Source organism: Micropterus salmoides, unplaced genomic scaffold (assembly GCF_014851395.1).
Source record: "Micropterus salmoides isolate LMB-PRFRI ecotype aquatic unplaced genomic scaffold, ASM1485139v1 Ms_hic_scaffold_10, whole genome shotgun sequence".
Lineage (NCBI taxonomy): Eukaryota > Metazoa > Chordata > Actinopteri > Centrarchiformes > Centrarchidae > Micropterus > Micropterus salmoides.
The window spans coordinates 21,137,370-21,163,101 of NW_024040041.1; the positions used below are offsets into that span (position 1 = coordinate 21,137,370).

At 41.4% G+C, this 25,732-nt stretch overlaps 1 protein-coding gene across 1 annotated transcript in view; it reads right to left on the reverse strand.

The window, feature by feature from the left end:
- Positions 1 to 16,235: 16,235 nt before the first annotated feature.
- The window catches only part of tbcd (tubulin folding cofactor D), a 29,944-nt gene continuing 20,447 nt past the window's right edge, over positions 16,236 to 25,732 (reverse strand). Inside the window, exons 21-39 of the mRNA XM_038702248.1 lie at positions 25,381 to 25,441; positions 25,254 to 25,276; positions 25,119 to 25,150; positions 24,918 to 24,980; positions 24,746 to 24,822; positions 24,446 to 24,527; positions 24,224 to 24,342; positions 24,004 to 24,095; positions 23,606 to 23,746; positions 22,754 to 22,837; positions 22,065 to 22,223; positions 21,774 to 21,912; positions 19,435 to 19,556; positions 18,875 to 18,952; positions 18,701 to 18,787; positions 18,518 to 18,605; positions 17,638 to 17,747; positions 17,455 to 17,539; positions 16,236 to 17,331 (exon numbers count right to left, since the gene is read on the reverse strand). Coding sequence (XP_038558176.1) covers positions 17,311 to 17,331; positions 17,455 to 17,539; positions 17,638 to 17,747; positions 18,518 to 18,605; positions 18,701 to 18,787; positions 18,875 to 18,952; positions 19,435 to 19,556; positions 21,774 to 21,912; positions 22,065 to 22,223; positions 22,754 to 22,837; positions 23,606 to 23,746; positions 24,004 to 24,095; positions 24,224 to 24,342; positions 24,446 to 24,527; positions 24,746 to 24,822; positions 24,918 to 24,980; positions 25,119 to 25,150; positions 25,254 to 25,276; positions 25,381 to 25,441 — 1,663 coding nt within the window. The 3' untranslated portion in view covers positions 16,236 to 17,310. The remainder of the gene's footprint in view (positions 17,332 to 17,454; positions 17,540 to 17,637; positions 17,748 to 18,517; positions 18,606 to 18,700; positions 18,788 to 18,874; positions 18,953 to 19,434; positions 19,557 to 21,773; positions 21,913 to 22,064; positions 22,224 to 22,753; positions 22,838 to 23,605; positions 23,747 to 24,003; positions 24,096 to 24,223; positions 24,343 to 24,445; positions 24,528 to 24,745; positions 24,823 to 24,917; positions 24,981 to 25,118; positions 25,151 to 25,253; positions 25,277 to 25,380; positions 25,442 to 25,732) is intronic.

The following is a 25,732-nucleotide window of genomic DNA, read 5'->3' on the forward strand; positions in this document are numbered from 1 at the left end:
ATCTGATCCTCGGATGATGTGTCCAAGCATGCCTGCCGCCCCCCGACAATGGACTAGGACAGCAGGGGCCCCCTTTGCAACTTCTGTTTGTAAGTTGGAACGGACCTGCATGTAGTTCATGGGGAACTGGACATGTGAAAGACGTGGTGAGAGAAGTCGCTGTTTTGCGACTACAGATTGATAGAGGTTGTTTTTTAGTCCAATAACTTTAGTTTCAGCCTTTTCCCAGTCTGACTAATTCATAGTTGCAGGACTGGACTATTACCAACGAATGATTGCAGCTGCTATGGCTGGCAGGCCTCTTCTCGCTTTGGTATAAAAGTACAAAAGTAAAGAAATTATTAGGGTTTGAGGGAAGGTCAGACAAAGGGGAAGATTAAGTATTTTTTTCTTTTTGCCGAAGGGACCCATTGCTGGCCCAGCAGCAATGGGTCTATTTTTTCTTACTCCAAATTAACACAACCATTTTGGGAAGGATCCAATCATCGTAAAGGCTTTATGCTGCATAGTGGGATTTATTTTTACCATCACAGTCAACTAGCTAACCTGACCAATATGTCAGATTTGAGCAATAAAGAATTCGTTTGGATCTTTATAGATATTAGTGATTAAATGCTTTATTCACCACTAGCCATTCCCTCCTTCCCTTTAGTTTGTATCATAACAGAAAGTTAATCAAAAGTCAAATGTATCATCTAAAGTTGACCTGTATGATATTTATTTAAAGGTACAATGTGTAAGAACTGATACTACCCTCAGCCCATTAAATTCATACTCAAAAAAAATAGGGGGAAGTGTTTTACATATGAGGTCATAACTGCTGCTAACTGTCATGATAGCCGGACAGGGACGGGGCACATCCCAGAGACCGACTGAGTCCATTTCGATGACCTGGAATACAGTGCCCAGGTGATTTAAAGCAACTTCGGCTATTTTCATTATCAAACAGAAACATACAACCGTACACCTTCTGAAAATATTCCTCCCTCTTGCTCCTCTCCTACTTGATGTCTCTCCTGCCCCTGCCCGAACCCGCTATGTCTTTGTCTTCCCCAGAGTCAGTGTAAGCATATTACTTTTCATTTTCTTTATTGTTTATTTAGTTTATTTATTAGACTGAAAAAAGCTTGTGGAATGTTGCAAACTAGCCATTTGCACAGATATCCTAGCTGAAACTACAGGGTGAGGCTCTATTGGACTACTATTTTGGCTGTGATCACGGCATCATTTTATAATGTATTTAGAAAAATATGTTTTTGGTTAGAAGACTCAGGAATGGTAACCACAGTGACCCATGTCTAACCTGCATCCCCAAATCTCTGAGCACACATTTGGAAATGTTAAATATGCAAGGCTCACCTTAAAAAGTGTTTGCACATGGAGAAGTAGGAACCTTGAGTTGCCAGACATGTTGTGTGTTATCTTGACATTGCAGTCTGTGTTGTGTGTGTTTGTGCAGTGTGTTTACATTTGCTAATATGTGTATGCATTAGGCACGTTAGAACAGCTCAAACCCTGCTTGCATTTCTCACATCCCTCCCAGAGAGTATGAGGGAATAAAGCCCTGGCTGCCACCCACACCAGGTCCTATCTGTGTCTGAGACCATTTGGGTGCAAGGACATTCAAGACCTTGTCTATACAACAAGTGGATAAACAGAAATTGGCTTCTAATCTGGCCTTCAAAGCCTCTAGTGGAACTAATTTGCCAAGAAAAACTCAGCTTGGACTACAATATTAGACATTTGATTTTAATGCATATTCCAAAATGGAAAGAAAAATTAATGAAAGAGAGAAAGAAAGAGTTGAGGAAGAATTTCTCAACCACTCAACCAAGCCCTTACGCCAGAGGATATCACAGTCTCACTTTGCAATCTGTCGTGATTACACAATAACCTTTTTTCCCCCTCTTGCATGAGTGACACTCATAGGCTGTATAAAACATGGACGTAGTGTCCATGACGTCACTCATACATTTATGAAGAAGCTCAGGGTTTGGGCCATCGCCATCTTGGCAGTGACTAAGAGGTGGAGCAGAGGCAGGCCAAATGGCTGCTGAACCACCTGGTGGCAAGCTGCCTCAGAGGGCACCCGCCTTTCATTCAAAACGGCCATGTTCTTAATTATGCATAACTTTAAGCGTTAATATAATTTAAAAAGGTAAGTTATATAAAAATTCACCGCCTGCACAATTGTCATAAACAGGAAATTAGCTATACAAACAAAAACATTTTTTAGACGTGTAGACGTGTTTATATCTCAAATGTGCCAGTGATTCTGCCAAAAGACTATATAGAGGAACCGATGTAAAATGTGTACAGTACCTCACTGTGCTCAATTTCACATCATCTCCTCTCACTTTACCCTTTGGCTGCTTTGTGATCACTCAACACACTGACACAAAAGGCAACTTCTTTCACACCTGCCCAAAACACTTCCTTGTTTGTCTTCAAAGTTTACACCGTGAGCGTGCAAATGATACACGATCGGCAAAACTGAGTCCAAGAATTACCTCAGCACAGAGCAACGCAGCATGGCCATCCGCTACATCTGGTTCACTTTAGCTTCAGCATCAGCAAGTGCTTCCACCTCCACAGTTTTCTCTCTCTTGACACACACAAAGCACATATGAATCGTGGAGGATGCTTTGCCCATCCCTCTGAAAGCAAAGCACCCGATGTATATTTCATGAGGCATTAGTCATGCTGGTCTCTTCTGTTGTTTTGTTTGGGGAGACAGAGCTGAACAATAGATGCATGGCATAGCGATGGAGGATTAGAATACCTACAGTCCACAAAATCCCACAAGCACTCTTTATTCACTGGAGCGATCTATTCATAATTGTATTAAGTGATTTTCTGGAAGAACTCTTGTTAATCATTCTGAGGAATTTCTTCACATAAAAAATGACTCATGATTTGGAGGCGGCAAGGGAAGAGGGGGGTTGAGAAATGACTGGAAACAGAAGGGGTAGTTGTAGACTCTGGAAGATACTGTAGCATGATAAAGCTTTTTATGGCGGGATACCATGAGGTGGAAAAAATCTGACTTCCTCCAGAGGGCATAATGCATTACATTACTGTGATAATCATCTTTCTACATCAAAAACAGATCTGGAGCACATTACTAACTTTACTCTGTGCATGTTCAGAAGAAAAAGAACATAGTCTCCGAACCACCTTAACATTGACCTTATCCCATCTATAAACCTGCTTCTACTAAGGTCTCTGTGTCCTGTACAACACTCCCTTTGTTCCCCTCATGTGAAGAGTGGAAAATGAAGGAGTCCGTGGTTCTGTGCTGTAAATCATTTGAAACAGACGGAGGTCACAGGTTTTTAGTTGTAGTTTCTAACAGCTTCGCTTACTGAATATCAGCCCCATGAGCAATCTCTTCCAGGCCAGCTGCTGCTGCTCTCTGCAGAGCTGAATGCAGGTAGCTTGGCAGGAAGCAGACGCTCGCTCCTGTGACATGTTGAAGGTATTTGAACACACAAAATAGTTCTCTATGGAGGACTCAGAGCAGCCAGTGCTGCCATACGTCTCCTGATACATTCCAGTGGATGAGGGGTTGATGACAAATTGTGCTTGGTGCAGATTTGTTTTGTTTACGTCTTCAAAAATAAATAAAACGTCTCTTTAAATTATTAACTATCCTTAAAGCAGCTAGATTAATATGTGTATAATACATTACAAAAGGTCACAGGACTAATTGGATGTGAAAGGGTTCGCTTATAGTGATGAACCCACAGAGAATACTTAGCGAACTATGAAGTTACACAGAGCTTATTAGCATCTTCGTCTCAGTGTTCTTCAATTTACTGCACACAATGTTTTCTTTTTGGCTCCATCTCACTGCTCTCATTGCGTCGTTTTCAGCCACAACAGGCAGCTCTTTTCAGTGAAAAAGCTCTAAAAATCCACTTTACACTACCTGCCCAAGCACCAAACAGACTTAAATTCTCCTGGTGAATAGAAACAGGACTCCAAATAAAAGCTAATATTGTATACCCCTCGGCATGTACCTGTACATATCCTCCACAATTTCACTATACAGCAACCATTAGACCATCTAGTTTCAAAACGGTCAAATTGCCTCTGATTATTTTCTTAGGCCTCCCTTTCGCCTCCAATTTCTTGTTTTTACTTTTAAAGAATATATTCTCAACCTTAAAGAATAAATATTTATCCTTTAATCCACTGTTTCAGGAAGTGTCACACATCATGGATTTAGAGGATTTACAGCAAACCATGTTTCTATATATCTTCTGATACATTCCAGTGGATGAGTGGTTGATGACAAATAGTGCTAGGGGCAGATGTTCTCACAGTGTTTTACACCTTCACATATACTTTCTTTGTTGCCTTCAAATCCACAAGTGTCAGTTTTGTTTCTGTTAGATAGGCTACAACACTTTGTCTGAAATGTAATAAACATGTGTAACACATGGCAGGTGTTTGTAACCCATCTTAATCACATTTAAAGGTAGATATCTGAGAGGTTAACATGTAGAATGAGGAGGAAAAATGAGATTCACAGTAGGGCAGAGTGGAAAAAGCAACATTGAGACGAGCAAGCGGCAGGGAGACAAGGAGAGCAAATCCAATTTAGCCATATGTGATCCTATCTCCACAGCAACTCTTTGTATTTGCAGCGAGCAGTTTGTGAGCTTTGGCACTGAGCGACTCTTCTCCCCATGCTAGCCCCTTCCTAACTGCCATCCCTGAAAAGACGAGCGGACAGATAGAAAGGGACACGATGAGGGAAAGAGATAAGATGTGGGGAGAGGAGGAGAACGCAGAGAAAGTGAGGGAGAAAAAATAAAGAGTGAGTGGGGGATAGGGAGGTGATGAAGTGAGTGGAGTCTTAGGAGGGGAGTCGCAGGACATTCCTGAGCCAGCTGTGGGTTGGAGGGGGAATTCTCACTGAATGCCTGACAAATAAAACAAGACACAGGCTATTTCAGTATTCCAGGCAAAAACCCACTGGCACATTGCAGCGAATGAGGGGGGAAAGAGAGATTTTGGAAGGAAAAAGAGGCAGGCTAATGAGAGAACCAGCAGGCTGCACGGTCCGGTAAGACAGGCCTAAAACCGCAGCAGCCCAGCGGTTAACCTTTCGCTGCCTCTCCCTCTGCTGTCTCCTCCAAAATGGAGGCAGAAACTGGCAGCAACATAGCGGTTCTTGGGCCCTGACAGCACACACATTCCTCTTGCACAGACAGGTGGTGGGGCTGTTTAATAAATACAGGATTTGATGGAGGGTGTCAGCAAAGGGGGGAGAGGGTCAAAGATCATCACAGGCTGTAAACAGCAGAGTTGAGCAGCCATAATACAGCTACTGCCCTTCAGGGAAATCAAAAGCTGGACTCCACTCATAACTCCTTGTTAATGACTCACTCATTCAACTGAGATGCTGCTGCTGACTATTTAAACACTACTGTTCCTGGAACTACTCACTACAATGGTGATGTTCAAGAGTAAGCCATTCAAATAGTAAAGTTCAGTGATTCTGGTGGGCATTGTTGGGCAAGTTACTCAGAAATTTTAATATATTAATAGTTACTTATTACTTCTTAAAAAGTAATATTATTACTTTACTTATTACTGGGTAATAAAAGTAACTAGTTACTTGTTACGTTACTCGTTACGTTACAAGTTACATTCCAGTGTTTCCTACATAATGACGGGGGAGAGTATTCTAACTTTGGACAGGTTTATGCAGCGGTGTTCAGGAGAGAGAGAAAGAGGGAGCGAGCCAGGAGTAGCTGCACGAATATATGTTCCTCAATACAGCTCTGCAATAAAATAGGATTTTAAATATGCCTAGTAAAAATAAAATCACAAAATCAATATGTGGCAGTAAGGGTTGATAATAATCCAAATTATAGGCTAATTATGGAAAAAATACTGCTTTCACTACCACCCCCCCTTCACCCCCAGACAAAGCAGTCTCTCCTGACTTTATTAACTAATATCCAGTGCTTGAAGTGGGCCGGAATGCCAGTACCGGCACCTCGACATTTTACTTTTTTGCATACCGGTACATCTTCCCAAGAGACTGGTGTGACACCAAAATCTGTGACCTATCAGATTCTGTGATTGCACCCAAACGACGAGGTTTTCCTAACCATAACCAAGTACTTTTGGTGCCTAAACATTTAAAAGTGTCGACAGGTGTCATTTACACTGGGGACAGGTCACAATCAGAATGTCTCCATCACTTTTTGAAATCTTTTGTTAAAAATATTCTGAAAAGCAGCTTGCAACATGAAATGTTAAATAACAAATGAAACAATGCACTATAAGAAAACATGCAATGCTAATATCATATTCATTACAGCAAGGAGTGTGTTTTTTACAAAGCATATAGCCTATAGGCCTAACGTTTCTGAACACCAGCTGAAATAAAAAAAATAAACAGCTGTTTTTCTGCACATGTAGCCTGTTTATAAGAGCAGTCTTCAGTATTTTTACAAAACCTTATGTTAACTCCACTCTCTCCCGACGAGTCCAAAGGTCAGTGACCGCAGCTGCCGCAGTTTCTTTCAGTAAGTTTCACGTTGCTGTGCTGCTTCAGCTGATGCTTCAATAAAAATGTTCGCGGTTGAAAGCATTTTGCTGGTCGCACAGAGTTTACACTAGACGACAATGGTCTTTGCATTTTAGACTGTGACACAATAATGCAATAATAATAATAATGCAATACAATAATAATAACGCGTTACTGCCCAACACTGCTGGTGGGGTGGCACAAAAGCTGAAATTTGGGTTTGATTCTCTCTAAACTCAGACCACACAAGCTAGATCAGTGGTTTACACTATTACTTACATAAAAGTTGATATTGTTACAAATTTAGTTTTTCATACAATTGTTTATATCGGTTTGGTCATGTTTGTATGCTTCTACTAGGCAGTGGCAAGCTGGGGACAGTTCTACCATTCAAGCTGTACTTCTCACGATTTTAAGTAACCCAGAATAGCAATAAAAATCCCCTCCTTTGTTTCATGTAACAGTTTTTTTCCACACTTACTCACTTTAAGAATCAGTTGGCATTGTTCCCCATATGTTGATAAATTAGTAGCATTTAATACTTCACACTTGTGATCTAAATGTCATTTGGCACACCCACATTCATCAGCCAAGTGAACTTCTGGTGAACCGCTGTCAAGATGTTGGAGTACCAGTGAGTGATAAATAATAATAAGGGAAAAATCAGAAAGAACTACAAAGTAGAATAAAATACCTTTTAGCAAGCCATAAATGACTGATGTGTTTATAGTGCTGTTGGGCTGTTTAACTTCAAGGATTTCTTGCCGTCATGACAAACACTTTGCTATTGTTCCATCCACATGCAGAGACTTGCCTTTTCCCCACAACTAACACAGTGTCTGCGCCTTGGTAGGAGGAGTTGAGCCGAGATGTAAGTAAGTAATAAGACATGAAGGATTGATTCACTTGGATGAATGCCCTAACAGCATTTTATGGGCCAACTGCACCTGTATGACGGCAATAAATTAATTGACTTGGATTAACAGTATAACAATCGAATTTTATTTGTGGTCATGGGACAATCTGTTATATACACGATTTATGTCATGCATTTTCTGGTCTTGCCAAGACCAGCATTAAAAACATGAAAATTAGGACCAATCAGTGTTAACTGGACTGTGTCGTTTAAAAGGGCTCATCCCTATGTTCCCAGCATGTGTGTCAATTTATATAAACAAAATTGTAAAAGAGTGGTAAGGGCTATCTATGTAGTTCAAATTACCAAAGAATGAACAGGGAGATGGATGTTTCACAAGCAGTTGAATGGTAAAATTAATTCAGCCACTGTGGAGATATAAATGTCTAAAGTCTTGCCCACAAATTTGAGGGTGTAGGTTTAAAAGGAGCATCAGTAGGCTATAAGCTTTAGGTGGGTGATTTCAACATATTGACCCAGGGACACATACATTGAACATTTGACATAGAAAAAACATTAGTGAGAACATAAAGCCCTTTCAACTATCTCCTAATGTGTCATATTAAGAAAATATTGAGCTGGGGAACATAGAAACCTGGGAACATACATAGGCTTAACACCCCAAGTGGCTTAGACTGTGTTGCATTGTGTTACTACCTCTTGTCTCCTACCTGTTTCAGGGCACTGCAGGGCACTGGTAGCTCTGAGCTGGAGAGGAGACACATCCAGTGCTGTCTTTAAAGTACTTCTTGTGTCACACAGCAGAAGACCGAGGCTCCCCCGGTGAGCGATGCTCCACCGTTGCCACACAGGGTCAGAATGGTAGCCACATGTGTTAGCGAGCCGCCACATCACACCACCCTCCCTCCAAAGTCTTTGTGATCTTCCTAACAGCGTGCAAGCTCGACTGTGCCCCTGCACGCGCTTTTTCCTTCCCCCCCTCCCCATAAGGGATGATCATTTCATAGGGGAAATCCCACATCCTGCAATTTCATCTTCTTATCTGTTTGAGGAACCACAGAAAAATACAATAAGGTTATGGGGTCAAGAAAAATAGTGCTACTTTGACACCAGGGTGTCTTCAGTTTAATGTGGAGAATAAAAGAGAACAAGATGATAAAGAGAGTTAAGATGAGAGCCATGTGCACGTTTCCTCTTTTCTAGACTGTATGACTAAAAGCCACTTCCTAGAGTTGAGTCACTCATTTAGGATGACAGCTGCTGGTAGACCGCTGCAACCGCATCTAACGTCCTTTCTCCCTCTGACTACTCATCCCAAATCTCCTCTCTCTCTCTTTTTTTCCTCTTTCCTCAGCACTAGAATTAGCCTGCACACGATGCACCACTCTTGTTGGGTCAAAGCATGTGACGTAAACCACTGACAGTTTCAAAGACTTCTTTACAAATGGTAGTTATGCGGTGATGTCCGCTAACCCGTTTGAGGACATTAATGTGGATAGTAAATGTGCCTCATGGAAACAGCCCTGGAGTAGCAGAAGAGTTCAGTCCCTGCTCCGTATCCCACATCACTGATGGAAATGATTAAGTATATTGGAGTGTAATTCCACCCCCCTCGGTCTGGTTCTTAAAATAGAGTAATAGAGAGGAGGGTGGCTGGCCAAGGCAGACGTCTGAATTCCTCTGATTGGAGCAGAACAGTAATTTGTTATTAGGTTGATGTCGACCCATGACCACACCACCATGCCTGCCATGTGAGAAGAGGGGCATGGCATCACTCACTCAGAGGCCCCTCTCCCCTTCTAAAACTCTCTTTGCCTCTTGCCTGTGGTTTTTTCATTCGTATCAAAGACATTCCTTACATTTGAATGTAAACACAAACATACACACATGTGCTTGCATCCGGATCATGAGTAGATTCCAACAACAGAAGAGGTATTGGGTTTGAAAGTCATGTTTTGGTTGGTTCTCTAACCATCTATTTCATAGAGCCGGTTTATATGAAACATGTGTTTGAGTGCTCTATCCACAACTGTGAGTGAGTGGCAGTGCTGTGTTACTGGTGTAATATTTATCATGTTAATCACCCACACACGTCTGGCACAGTGTAACCACTCTGGTCATTGTGTTCACTGGAGACTGGTAGGAAATGAGGCATGAACAGCTGAAAGATTTCAAAGGAAGCAGAGGTTACACTGTGTATGTACACTCCGACCCCCTGAAAGTCACAGCATCCAGCCCTGTAATTTGGACCACTGCTAAAAGACAGGGCGATTGCTACAATAACAGCAGAAATGGTCTTGAAAAATGAGCAAAGGACTGGCGCTCTGGTGTTTTTGAAAGCGGAGGCTGTCTTGCGAACAAAGAGACAGGCAGCTTTTGAATACAAGACATTGATTTGTCCCGCTGAGGTTAACCAGAAAAGTCTAAACAGTGGCCACAACCACATTTCAGATGTTAAAAGTGAGACAAACAAATGGGATTGTTGAACTGAGAGAAGGTGTTGAAATCATACCAAAAATCTCATCAGACCAACAGATGAAGATTTTTTTTACAGAGATCAGCTGTTGAATCAAATTTGAGTTTTGATGCTACCTCTAATAGTATGGTACAGCAGATGCACTTAACCACAAAAGCAATTTGTTTTTGAAGTGGCTTGGATCTTTTCCTTGAGGTCCACGAAGATCAGCAAAATCAATCCTTAAAACCCCCGTTGACTTGACCTCTGCTGAACGCAATAACTCCAAGGCCCGGAAAATAAACACATCACACCATAAATTCTTACTTATAAAGATCATGGGATGCAGCTGGGAATTAAATAAAGCACGCCTTGAAAAATTACAGCCCCACAGGAATATGTTGGCAAACCTCTTGCATCACATGACAGAAGACTAAATGTGAAAAAGCTGTCAGCACAAGACAAAAAGACTTTAACAGCCACCGTATCATCTGATTTGAGAGTCCTGTGATGATCTATGGGCCCTGCAGTGGTGAAGCGTCCGTCTGTTTCCACATCACAAGTTCAAGACCAGCCACAGTTGATAAACTGCCCTGGAGAGACCAACTTTGGCTGCACTCTCATCAGATATACACATCGTAATCACATGCCCCAACCGCAAACTATTGACGGCCCATGACCCAGTTCACACTGCTAATTGGTAACCTTTTTTAAATTTGCCAGGAAAAAAATTGTGCAAACTTAGTGTTGCTCCCCTGAAAATAGTAATGCGAGTCCAGCCGATAAGCATAAAAACATGGAGGATGTATCAGTGGAAAATGACTCATATCGTTAAAGTGTCACCTAAATGCTGCAGTTCCTGTGAACTGATGCTATCTGATCTTAATACTACTCAGCAGTTCACATCTCTGCATCAGACCAATTCCTCTCCAGCACAACCTTTCAATTTTGAATTCATCTGACATTATATATGAATTTGTTTAACTGAATTAATTTATTTGGATAGAGGTTTCATGTTAATTCTGGCTGGCATCAGAGCTGTTGATTTTTATTCTCATATAACATGGATATTGGAATAACGTATAACATTTTCATCAACAGGGAAAAGACAAATGCAAAGTAAATACCTGTGTAAGCCAAGGCCCATGAAAAAAAACAGTCAACACTGTCAAACACGATTTCATCGACGTGGGATGAACTCAATCTGGCCAAGTGGGGTGGTTTGATGATATTGTAGCAATGAGCTTCAATCACAGTGTGTCTGACCTCTGAGTCAAGCAGGCCCTGCCAAACACTGCAAGCAGATCCAACTGGGTCCAGAATTGACCCGCAGGCCCAGAATAGGACCTACACTATGTGACAGATGTTTCTGATAGTTTTTCTTTTCTTTTTTTTTGCAAACCACCTCTCCTCTACTCCCACAAAATCCAAAAGACCCTCCCTGAATCCCATATACCAGCACAAAACCACTAACTTAAGAAAACTTGTCCAATTCGCAGACTTGGCTCACCACTATATACCTGTCCCCATCCCAAGGCCTTTCCCTCCCAATCTCGTGCTGTCTCCGTGGCACCTCCCTGCAGTGTTGGCCCTCCCGCTGGCTGAACCCAGGGAACAGCCGTTAATCTGCGAGAGAACGTTGGAGAGCGTCTCCTTTTAATTATCAGAAAACTCCAAGCCAGGTTGGATAATGGATTCCAAATGGTGAGCTCGGGCAGGAGCGGGTGAAGGGTTGTAGGAGGTGGCCACGGAGACAGCACGAGATTGGGAGGAGGAGGATGAGAGGGGAGGGAGGAAAGAGATATGACTCCTTCTCAGGTTCTGACCTTTGGCTGCCTCCATGCTCGTGTGCTTTGCCACAGATTGAGACCAGATTGACTGTGTTAGCTGGGAAGATGACGGAGTGACGGAATAATCTCAGTGAAAGAATCGCACACAGCCCAGTGGAACTATCTTCCCCCCCAGGGGCTATCTTTCTGGGCTGTTGATACCTTATATCCTCCAGAGATCTTTAACTCATGCTGATATTACTGATAGAGCGGCACCTCTCCACTCTGAATGGTAATGTAGCATGGAAACAGCAACACTTTCCCTCAGGACCAGAAGCCCATCAGCATTTTTCTTCACAGAAAAGTTGAATGAGTTGGAACCATAATCTTTTATGTGCTGTCCTCCTCTCTATTCCCAGGACACAGCAGGGAGAGATCTTACGGCCTGAAGGCTTAACGCTAAAGCAAAAATAATAGAATCACACAAAAACAAAACACAAGCTTATCATTATGGCTCCAAACACATCACACATACATTCAGACACACAGGCTTCAGGACCACCCCTGAGAGCTGACCTGGCCATGCCCCCTACCGCTCAGTGCTGGCGTGTGTCCAGAACAAACTGGGCCTCTCCGTAGGGAACAGTGGAGGCCCGAGGCCGTGCTGCTTAGCAGGCGCCGAGGGGGCGGCAGGCTGCCAGTGGTCAGTCCCTGCCGTTGCTTCTGGGAATGGTGTCACACTCACAATAACCCCCCATCCTCACACCAGCCAGCTCCCGGGTTCAGGGCCGGGTGCAGAGGTCGAGAAAGAACAGCACTCCTATGACTGAGCAGCTGGACTCGCTGTCATGGATGAGCACATTTTGGCCACCGTCCAAACAAGAGGCGAGCCAGGACCCTGACGTCTGAGCCGTCTCCATGAAGTCACTCTCCAAGCATAGATCAACAGACAGCAGCAGCAGCAGCACACAGTCTCTGCACACAGGCCCACAAACAAAGTCTTGAGAATGTTTGAGGTTCAACCAAGGCCAGAGTGATGACAGCAACCGCCTTAACTGGACAGAAATTGCTTGCTCCAAGTCCACAGAAGAACAAGGAGAGTGGCGGTGTGAAGGATGGATTGGTAACAGAAAAAAAGGATTGAAAAAGGCTAAATTTAGTCTTATCATATTACCACAACCAGACTACTGTAAAAAAACAAAAACAAATCTTATCTGACAGAAAGACCCTGACAACACTAAGTGATGCTAAGCAAGCAGCCCTCAGCTTCTGTCATCAAACACACAGAGTACAAAGGAAGACATTTCCCAGAAGGCTGCAAGGAACTCTCGGCATGCCTCTTGATATCATTTTAAACCCAACAGGCTTGCTGGCTGACAACCTACTCTCCTGCTCCCTTATGCAATCTAACGGAATCTGGGAGGCGCTGGAGCTAATAAAGGCTATCAGACTCCTCAAGGAAAACTGCAGTAAGGAAGAAAGGCTATAATTGGAGGCTGCCTGCTCTCCAACAAGGCCAGCCAGTCAGTCCTCAGAGAACACGAGACAAGGGAACTGTTCAATAGCTCTAAATCACATTTTCTTTCACACAAAACACAAAATGGCTGCGATAAGGTGTTCAGAGCATATGCAAAGTGCCCACTGTTAAAAAAACAAACAAACAATAAAATGTCGATGAGAGAATCCAACCCAGTTTGGTACACTTTCATTAGACAAGGGTCAACAGCAGAATATGACCTTTCCATTCAATTAGCCACATTATCTATGCGCATCTGTGTGCGTTGTTGATATAAAAACACACTGCTCGTTAACCTGCGGCCTCTAAAAGGACACAGGCTTAGCAATTAGCCCACATTCCCAAACTTATCCAGCTGCCTCCATTTCCAAATGACTATAATTCCACACAACTAGGTAATTTCCTAGGCAGAGAACGCATGCCTGGTGTGCTGCTGATTATGGCCTTTTAGTAACTTATAAAGACTGTGGTTTCCTGGAGGGAGACCGCATCAGCTGTCATATTCATGATTATAGCATTTCAGCTATTTCTATCAATCATGTAATTATCGTATCTCTGCTATTTCTATCAGTCATATAATTATCATATTCAGTCATTTCTACCTAAATTTTGTTTCTGCAATTTCCTGAAGTTTTCTTTGTAGTTCAAGATCCATGACATACCTAAAGTCTGGTACTGTGTAAGCTGCTTTTTCTTTTCCACCTCATTTTCAGCAAAAGCTTTGCTTTTAGCATCTGACTTGATATTTGTATGGCTAATGCCACTACAGACTTATGACTCCTTGATTGTGTGCTGATTTCTTTACATAAACATTACGTACAGATCTGGAGCAGCCAGATATCACATACTTGATAGCAAGAAATAAATAAACGCTATCACTCCCAGTTATGACAAGTCAACCTTAAAAATAGCTTATAACAATATATTTAAATGTCATTTTGAGGGCTGAACTCAAAGTTGTAACAGCTGTTCCACAGAACCTCCACTCCATAAATAAAGGCCTGTGCTTCACTAATGAACCTCAGTAACAAGCTGGAGGAGGGCTGTTGCTCCTACACCAGGTGTTGAGGCCATAAACAGGAAGTCCCAGCAGGAGTAACACCTGGGAATGATAAACTCTCTTAGCAGACAATAGCTCAATATCAGGGCTATAGGCCACACCAAAAATACTGTAGGTAAAAGCTTCAGCATGTACAAAACAGTGAACCCTAACATGATGACTAGTTCAGTTTTAGCGCAGTTGAGTGCAATTCTAAACTGATTTTGTAATAATATGTTTCTTAAATATTCCAACTGCATAAATCCCAAATTTTCCAGATTCATCAGTTGTTGCACCAGCTCTTGTGCAAGGAAGTACACAATCTTTGTGTTCTCTGATCTCACGTTTAATTGCCAGCTTAATATAAAATAGGTCAGGTATGGAGATATTAGATTTCATCCATAACTTCCAAATATAACAGTGCAGCCCCACAGAAGTACATCTTTGTTTTAAAACCAGTGAATAGTTCAGATTGTCTTCCTGTCCTTTGCACCGCGTATCCAGAAAAGTATTCGATGGATGGGGAAAATTAATGAACAAACAGAAGGTTACCTTGAGGGCAATTAGTGTTAACATTCACCTCTGTGTACGCCACAGTTGAGTCATTGACTGTGAAAGGGGAAGTGATTTAGATTATATATACTTCTGTGATGTTGATACCAATCAGTGAATCGTGAAGGAAATTAAAAACACACTGGTTTTTCCAAGCAGTAACAAGTCTTCTAACAGAGCATGATTTCATTTATGGTAAAAGTGCACAAGTGCTCACACTGTCCTCCTACAGGCCCGATGACATGTCGCACAAAACAAGGATGAACCATAATCAAAATCATGAGCCAGTCTGCTGCAATGATCTGAGAGAGACAATGTACGTACAGTTCAAATATTAATAATAAAGCTGTCAGTTTGTGTATTATTTACATATCTTTAATTTTAGATTTAGATTGGGTATATAATAATAAAACTATAGTATAAATATTACCAATGCTCTTGACAACCTGTGTTCAACCATGTTCTCTATACGGACAGATCTGACACGAATTCCTTCTCCACTCCACAATCATTAACTTGGGCAAACTGCTATGGGTACCACTTAATCTCATAACAACCACAACAGTGGAAAGTGCAAAAAGGTCTTTCCTAATATCACACCAAACTGAGTCAATGAGGGAGCAGCTCCCTCCCCTTTCCACTCCTCTAAAAGGCCACCATTGTATGTGAAGAATTGCCATGGCTACTGCCGACGAACTGTAAGCCTTTTAGAATTATTAGCATTCCTCTCTTCCCCGAGCACTGTAGCAAAGCTGCTCGCTTTACCATCAATCCGCATTGAGTGAAACACACCATTTCTTTCATTAGAAGACAGGAATTTCCATCTGGCTGGGAATTAATTAAAGTCGAATTATGGGCTGCTGCAATATTGGAAAACCCAGACAAATTCAACAACACCCACGGAGGGTATGAGTAGTCGTGGAAAAATCATGACTGAGGAGAAGCAGTCTCCCCTCAGTTCTTACAGGACTTTACAACAAACACACAACAGGAATGAAATAACAACAGGAAGCTCAGGGGTTCACTCAAGTTGTTATTCAACCTGTCATTATAGGAAAATGTGGCCATGGTAGGAGGATGGCAAAGACGCTCGTAAGAGACACTAACTCAGCTGTTATTAGGCAGGATAGCAATAAGATAAACAACAACGTGATCATTGGTACATTCATTTTTCTTGGACACAATTTATTCTGGTGGTGACTACAGTTATTTTGTAATAATAGTCTGCATGATATGTATGTATCTTTAAACCAAATGTATGTTTTGCTGAAGCAGGGCAGTGTTCATATGTATATGAGTAATGGAGATGGCTTAAATTTGATGAAGTGTGGCTTTAGATGTAAATGACCTCAAAGTCAGCATCACATTTAGTACAATTACAAACATGTCAAACTGCAGAGTTTCCATAATAATACTAATCAAATTAAGTGACCACTATTAAAGAGTGGAAATAAAAAATTTGAAGTAAAATCACAAGTTAGTGAAGATCCATTTTAATTTGGAATAATCATGATTATTCATGATTATTCACAGATACACACACACACAAGAGCTGCTGAAATACAGAAAGCCAAATACATGGGGAAAGGATAAACCTAGTTACATTAATCGTGTTACAGAAAAATGTCATGCAATATAGTGATTACTTGCTTTGCGAGTTTCTGCAATGTATGATAAACAAGCAGAAACCACCTAATTCTAAATAATCGCAACAATTGCATCTTTGTCAGTGTCAGACAGGGAAGCTGACTGAGACAATGTGGCCACTATCAGACTCTAATGAGAAAGCCTGGACTAATGGTGACACAACAGGCTCTGTTCCACAGGCAACCAGGCCTGGGACTCTTCCAGTCCCTGGCACCTCCACCGATGCAGAAAAAGTAGGTCTGCATGGGACCCAAGGGGAAGCAGGGCCTCAGTGACATTCCACGTTTTGTGCCAAAGCGGCTAAATGGCAACCATTTCCCGGGAGAGTACGCAAAGTCTGGTTTCAGTTTCACCTATCTGGGTTGTTCCAGGTACAGGTTAGAAGTAAACATGTCTAAAGTCTCACTAGTCTGTGACCTAAATGGGACATGTGAGAAAGGTGTTCAGAAAACTACAATGAAAGCTTTATACACATATAATGTAGTATGTGCTACTTAGCATTTGGAAGTTGCAATAACAGAGTCAAAAACAAAAGATGCAGTACACTATTTCACTTTACTAATAATTATCAGGCAAGGACCGAAAGGGGCAAAACATTGTTAACAAAGTGATTCACATAGTGCTGGATTTTATCACAGTCAAGAGTGTTTGATCGGATACACCTGGTGTTCAGGAACTTTGTAGTAATATTAACAAGATAGGGGAAATAACTGATCTTTTTGTCCATTTATATTTATGTTAAACTGTCAGATTGTGATTTGTTTCATGTGTTGTTCTTTGGCAGGTGGACAGACCACCTGACACAGGGCAGCTTCAGAAAAGCAGAACTCACAGGCCATTCTTGATTCTTACAGCATGCTGTCCATGTAAATTACTAGCAGCTGGTTTTTCACAGCCACAGGTGATCAGGAAACCTGGACGGGGCTCTGTGGATGAAAGACAGTGGTTTGGGTTAATTCAGTCCAACAAGGTGATAAAACAAACAGTTTTCAGTTTGTATCGACCAACCCTATCAAGCACTTAACCATCCATGTCAGTTAAATGGTTACCTTGGTAACCACCTGTGGCTTGGCAACTCCCAACCAATCACAGAGCTGATTCCTGTGGGTCCGAACTGTGGCAAGTTCACTCTCCCTGGAACGGACACCCAGCATAACAGCATGTCACACACGTACCGAAAGCATTGAAGTACAACAGGACATTTAATAACTGCATCCAGTGAGACTACTAACCAATTAGTATCGCTTAGCAGGGTCATGACATCATCCAACACTTCGGGATCTATGACATCATCGTAGGTCAGCAGCATCTCGTACATCTGACTGGCCGTGGTCTTTCTGATCTACAGTTGTAACAACAGTGTTGAACAGTGTTTTCTTCTTTGTTACACAAAACAATGTAAAAAGCCATGCTAGCAGATATGCAAGGCTGTACTGACCACAATGCTAACTCTATCAGCAAACTAACATGCTCACAATGACAATACTAACATGCTGATGTTAAGCAGTTATAATGTTTACCATCTTAGTTAAGCGTGTTAGCAGGCTACCATTTGCTTATTTGCACAAACACAAATTAGTTCTGCAGGTATTTGGTCACAACCCTAAATAGTGAACAAATCAAAATTATGACCTGATGATGGCACTAGATAAAAGGTCAGGGGATCACCAAAGTTATTGCAGTTCATCCTTAGACATTAATGTCTAAAATCAAATTTCATATTAATCCAACCAACATTTGTTGCGCCATTTCACTCAAAAACCCTGATATCAACCTCATGGTGGCACTAGAGGAAACTCAGGGGTGCACCGATGTCATTAGAATTAATTTTCGGGGCACCGTGAATGTCTGTACAAAATAGGATAATCCACCTGATAGTTGTTGAGATATTTCCGTCTGGAAAAGTGGTGAACCAACCAACCGACATTGCCACTCCTTGAGCCACATCGCTAGTGTGACAAGCTATGAAACACAATAATATTACTGGCCATTTTAGCCAGCTAAACACACATTTCATTGGCATTTGGAGAGTGTGAAATTTGTACCATAAACCAGAGTGGCTGTTTTATTATCTATTAAGGATGGGTGAATATGCCTGTCTTGTGAACTTACCACAGGGAAGGAATGGCAGAGTAGCATCAGCAGCTGAGCCAAAACTTTTTTCCTCACCTCACCCTGGAACTGGATCAGCCCACAGAAGCTGGGAAAAACCAAACAGCACAGTCAACATGGACGGTGTTTTCTGCCCCAGTCTAGTATGTAATGTGTACATTTGTCAATGAGATAGAGACTTACACAGCTATACAGGCACGCAGCTTGGAAATATCTTTGGCTTTCTTGAACTCTTTGCAAAGAGTCAAAAGGTCCACACAGAACGGATGACTTGGAAAAAAAAAAGACAGAAAAACTTTGGCTCTCACAGATATCACCGACAGTTTAAAAAAAAAAGAAAAATCTATTGCAACTCACTTCTCTTGGGTGGTGAAGATTTCAAAGCAGCTGTTAGCAAGCATCTGATTAAGCATCTTAAGGAAAGGAATGGACACCCTAGAAAACAGGAGGGAAAAAAACGCTGTCACTTAGGTCACAGAGAGGATATATTATGCTATGAAAATATTAAACGATTTCTTGTGGTGGCTTGTAAGTGTGTTTGTAAATAATGAATCACTTAATGTACAAATAACACTAACAATGAAAATGAGAAAAAATTATTATAAGAGCATTCTGCATATACATAGCACTTTCCAAGTAAATGAAACCAACATTTTCCATGAACAAAAATAATAAACAATCATTTATAAGCAAAGCACAATATAAAACCAAAACATTGCAACAAACACACAAAACTGAAATGGACAATTAACCCTTAAACATCTGCACCCTGTGTTTTCAATGCAGCTTTAGCGCATGTAAATAAAATATCCACGGCGACTTGTAACGTCATAGGCCACCAAGTTTTTAACCGAGTGAAGTCTGTGCAAGTGAACACATGCACATAAGACAAACGCTGTGTGCTTGTGAGTGTGTACCTGTCATTGCGGAGATTGTCTCTGAAGATGCTCAACAACGTATCTCCAAACTGTGCCAGGGCAGCACTATTGTTCTGGATCCCTCTCAGATAGTCAAATAACGACTGAGATGAAAAATGCACCTGAGTGGAAGCAGCGGACAGCAGCAGTTAATGTGGAGCAGCAGCAGCCTGAAGGGCAGAACAGTGGTAGCTACGATTGTTTACCTAACGCTATTACTGTCTATCAGAAATAAAATTAGCTGTGGAGTAAGGTACAGAGATTTGCTTTACTGTACAACAACAGTGTTGAAAATGTTGCACTGTTGTCAGCAAACAGGACCAAAAAGACAGAATCAAAAGTAGACTGACTGACAAAAACTTGACTGTAATAACAATTACTGTGTGCTTATTCCTGAGGGGCCTTTAAAAAAACAGCAAAATTGATGATATCATCAGACTGGAGGAAAAAAAGGGTCATGACACTTAGCAACACAATGTGATATATATAAACAGAGTTACATGGAAACTGTGTGTCTGATTTCCTCATCTACACTTAAATACAAAATAATTTGTGTGTTTCAATGGTTAAAATGTTATTTCAAGCACTTAGAATTTATATTACCAAGAATTACACACATAAATACTGTAAAAACACTTGTTGGTACAGAATTATTTTTCTTCTTCTTGTCTTGGGACAGTTTCTGCTGTTTGGCTTTAGCATGGCCTTTTGGTCTCTCTAGCTTGAGGCTGGCCTTCAAGGCAATTCCTGGAAAATCTCTCTCTGGCCTGTGTGAATATGTGCCTGTGGTGTGAGAATGGTAATCTTGGCCCCTGTATCGATGCAGTATTGGCTCAGTTTCCTGCATGCAACCCTGTATAAACATATCAGTCCTTCCCGTCTCAGTCTGAGGGGTGCATCTGTGGCTGGAAGAGCAGGCGGTAAAAGCAAAACAAGCGCCAGATCGTCTCTAAGGGAATATGTTGACGTCCTCCACTGACAGATGAGTTAAACTTTAATGACCTCACTGCTGCTATTACAGGCGTTCAACTTACTTTTCTTACTTATTATATCCACAAACACTAACAGTTAAAAATAGCCTAACCATCACAAATCTTTGTGCAAAGGGCCCCTTTTGAATGATTGGTTTTAACAGGTTAGGTCAAGGTGGAGGAGCGAGAACTTGATCAACCCAAGTTTGGGGCCCCAGCTGAGCCTCCTGAGTCATGGTGAGTAAAGGGGGTCAGGAGTGGAAAGTAGCATAAATCCTTGTTACTTTGCACTGAGAAATTCTCGCCAGCCAGTACCACAAGGGACCTGAGAGATCAATTTGTTCTGCATGAATCTGAATCAATGCTTCAAGTTCAGGTGGTGGCCCCAGGAAAAGGGTGAAGATGAGTCACAGCCTGATATCTGTGATAAAAATCCAATAAAAGTCAGGCGTTCTAGGGAGCATGAAGGGTTATAGTGTAGAGTTTTGAGTAGATTACATTAGACACATGGCTCCCCCTGTTGGCCTAAATTCCTCCAAAATAATAACAAACCCAAGAGCTGACTTTGCCAACTCATTACAGGCTGCTGGATTTACCACTATACAAACAAACGAAAAGGGGAAAGAAATCACCACGTCCCCCAACAAACAGTCAGGCCTTATTGTGTAGTGAAAATTGAATTTCAACAATGAAATGTACCAGTGCTGTATGTACAAACATTCCAGCTTGCTAATGAGAAGTACAAGTACAACGACACACTATTAAGTGTCTCTATTATCTGTAGTTCTATACCAGCAGTAAAACAACATCCATAAGGGCAATAAATAATAATAAATTCTATTATATTTCTAATCAAACTCCATACACTATGTTCTCATTCCAGCATCATTTTGTTTCAATTTTGTCATTGTGTGAACTTCTCATTTATGGCCTTGAAATGTGAATACAATTACAGACATGTCTACTAAATCAATATTCTAGGTGAAAGTAAAGTTTTATTAAATACAAATGACTGACAAATTAAAGGAAAAACCAACACCTGTGGCCTCCATCCTTTTTATAGATTCTGCAAGTCTGCGGGACTGCTACTGGAGAAAACCATTCTTTCAAAACACATTCTTTTCCCATTCTTTTGATGATGCCGTTGGAGAGCACTGTCAAACACGTAGGTCCAAAAATCGTCTATAGGTGTTCTGACTGATTTGAGATCTGGCTATTGCGAAAGCCACAGCATATAATTCACACTCATCAAAGCATTCAGTGACCCTCGTGTCCTGTGTGGACGTGTTTTTCTTTAAATTTTATCACCTGTCTGTACATCATTCTGCCCATTGACAATAATTTACACCTCCCATCAAATTTACTTACTGTGGACTCTGTGATCCCTCCTACTGACACAGTGAGACCCAGCAGGGTGTGGCATCGATACTGAGACAGTCCCAGCAGCTGGGTGATATACTGGAAAGCTTGGGATGGAGCGTTCCAGTTCAGACTGGTTGAGGTCTCACTGAAAGACACCGTAAATGGAGTCAATCTCAAGCTGTTGTACATACAATTGTTCACATCAAACTTTCATACTTTATGTTTCTTTCCAAAAACAGATAAAAGAGCTTGTAATGCTGCTGGACAAGCGGCAAGTCTAGGGCAGCTGTAACTCACACAGGAAAAATGCTCAACAGCTCCTCTCTGTGGGGGATGTGTGGGATTACAGGCTCTATGCTCTGGAGGAGGCGCAGGAAGATGTTGCCAGCGTGGGCTCTGTAGCGGTCAATCTTCTCTGCTGCCTGCTGGGCCAGGCAGCACATCATACACTTCACCCTGCATACAGAAAAGTAGGAAATGCAGAAGACAAGTGTGATCATTTTATTCCACACAATCAGAAATCCATGCAGGGTGCAATAAACTTTACTGAAGTAACAACAAATCAACAAATCTGCTGTTGTATAACTTCTTAGCTAGGGTTCTGTTGACAAAGAAAAAATGGGACTAAAATTTACAGGAATTCATTAATATTATACTACAGATGAGCCCAAAGGTAACACTGGGTATGAACTGTACCATGATGTGACTCTTATTAATGTCATGTCATGTGCCTTTTTTTAAATTACATAACATACATGATCCAAGTTCGATTTTACTTAGGTTGAGGTATTGTGGCCACACCTTGAGACATCGAGGTGACATCCAAAGATTACTCAAACCAGTGAACAAACAACAAGTCAGAGACGGCTTACATTCCAATTATGGTCACCTGGTGATGTAACGTGACACACAATGTGTAGTTTCTCTAGCTGTGTGGCAAAGAGCTAAGAGTTGACATTAATCAGACTTTTCAGTTTGCTACTCACAGGTCTGGCGAAAGGATCTCTGGAGCACTGCTGGCCACCACCATAGTCACATCCATCAGACTAGTCATTGCTGCCTCTCTCACCCTGGGCACATAACAGAAAGCATAAAGACTTTATGCTTGCAATGACATGGGCTTGAATCTACCTTACACACTGACCTAGGCCATTATGACCTCAACGATTTATTAAAGCAGCAACTCCTTAACAATAATCTGATGCAAACACACAAATGCAAACATAAACTGGTACAAGTACACATGCCATCATTTTGAGATTGTATTTTAATGTCACTGGATATTTTTTTTTAGACAAATGGCACAAGGCACAATTTGTTTATGTGAAAAGTTAATTGGGGCATTCTTTCAAGTCACACCCTGAAACAGGTGCATGGGCTGGTGAAGAGCCTCATTACTGGCCTACTGGGAAACATTTCTGGCAAAGACAAATTGAAGAACATATAGATGAACAAGAAAGACAAATCTGTTCTTGTCTGGAGGTGGCCTTGAAAAAGAAGGAGATACGTGAAGACAACAAAGAAAACAAAAACAAGTGAGATAATGACTATAAACAAAGCCAGATTCATGCGAAAGAATGAAGGAAAAAAACAAATTAAAGAAGAAGCAGCCCATCCCATGTTGCGAGGACAAGTGACAAGCCTGGTGACATTCCTGGCAGTAAGCATGGCCTGGGGCTACTAATGACAAGGACATGTATGTCATGTCTTTGTGTCCCTAGGTGGAGGGACAGAAAAACACCTTAGGCAGGGGAGCATTCTGAATCCCTGAGGCAAATTCAAAGAGTGCGTATTTGGGAGCTGTGAGTGTTTGTGTTTTCACTAGAAAGTTAACTCACCAGGCCCCTACGTCCCCTCTGCTGTCTGTCGTGTAGTCGTTCATGCTGTTGAGCAGAGCGCCATACACCTCTGCTACGTTCTCCGAGCACAGAGTGGAGTCTGGGGAGCCATGTGCACAAACACCTGCCTTCACACACACTCTGATGGAGGATGAAAAAGAAATACATTTTAAAAAGGAGATACAGTATCAGATGAACTGAAGGTATTTAATTGAATTGAGTGTAGATCCTTAGAAGTTGTGAAGAAAGAAATGGGTGGGCATGTCAATCAGGTCCTGCAGGTATAGTCGGTTGACTGTTTATTTTAACATTACTGCCTACACAACCACGCGGTTAAACTAGCAGACAAGCAGGGCAAAGAACAGAGGAGTAAAATAAGAAAATATATGGATACTCACTGGGCAATTGCTTTGACTGCATCTCTCCTCGCCTCTGTAAAAGTCCCCTCCTTCTGGCTGACAGTGCACATCTGCTGGAGGCCTTCTAGAATCTGACACAGCAATACATGCACGCACACAGCAACACAAACACACATACACACACACACCACCTTATACCAAAATACTGAGGCAGTGAGATGCAAAATGGACAGAAAATTTACACACCCTCAAAACACACCTGCTTTAGTTTGCCAAGGATCATAAATGTTGGTAGACAGCCGAGGGCGAGGGCAGATCCACAACGAATGAGCATCTGAGGACTCTTCAGCCCCTCAATGTACTGAGACACCAGGACCTCTACACATGTGCACACAAACACACACATTCACCATGCAGAGATTACTTTCAAATTCAGACTTACAGTATAACTAGTGGAACAAGGGAATAATATTCAACTCACCCTGCATTTGTGAGTCAGCTTGGCCAGGCTCGACCTGGTAGTACTCCTCACACAAGGCCGACAAGGCTGATACCACTGAAACCTGCAGAGGAAGGAGGATGAAGGTCAGTGAGTAGTAAATCTAATAAGTGGTAAATGAAAGTCTATATCTTCTAATTTTTATTTAGCCACTTTGTTAACCTACCACAAAAGATCTGCATACATTTGCAGATGCTTAACATTTAACTAGTATTTACTTGGCTGGTAATTCTCGTTGACCCATATTGCTACCTCCATTTTATAGGGAAAAATTAAGCTTACCATAACTGCATCCTTCACCCCACTAGATATAAGATGAAGAGTCTTTATTGTGTCGTCAATAAGCCACTGCCACCCAGCTGAAACACAGTGTCACAACATTAGGTACTTTTAGCTAAGATGTTGAATGAATTAAATAAAAACATTTAAAGGCATAATATCAGAATTAACTTACTGATTACAGGGTCGTTCTTAAAAGGCATTTTGGACAAGGAAAGCTTTTCTATAAGACTGCAGACTGTAGAAAAGATAAAACCAATCACATCTACTGTATAATGAGAAACCAGCATTGCATTTAATGTCTTACATTGTGTTTAATGCAACAACCAATAAATGGCTTTGTGAAAGCCACGTTCTTATTTGCTTTTGGACTCACTTGCTGGCCTCATTAGCTCTCCGCCAAAACCCCTACAAAAAAACATAAGCATTTTTATATAAAGCCAAAACAATATTTAGTTGTTTATTTTTACCATACTGCTGATGAAAAAACAAATATATTCTTTCTGCCTACCTGTACTGTTTTCTGTCATGTAACTGAAAGTAAGTCAGCAAAAGAACATCAGCAACAGAGGATGTTTTGACCACAGGTTATTCAATTTGAAACAACATTTTTGGCTTGCTGCTTGGGGTACACCTACCTTCTGGTGAACGTTTTTTAATGCATCCACACATTCTGGAGAAATTATGTCCACCATGGTCCTGTAGGACAAATACAGGGAGACAACATGTGAGACTTATTCATGTTCAAAGCAAAAGAGTAGAAAACAGAATTACTAATAGCCCAAGGGTGCACATCCTGCCACTGAAGTGTATTTTTTTCCTATTATAGCTGCATCATCAGCAGATACAGACGTGCTCAAATTTGTTGGTACCCCTCCACAAAAAACGAAGAATGCACAATTTTCTCTGAAATAACTTGAAACTGACAAAAGTAATTGGCATCCACCATTGTTTATTCCACATTTAATAGAAATCAGACTTTTCTTTTGA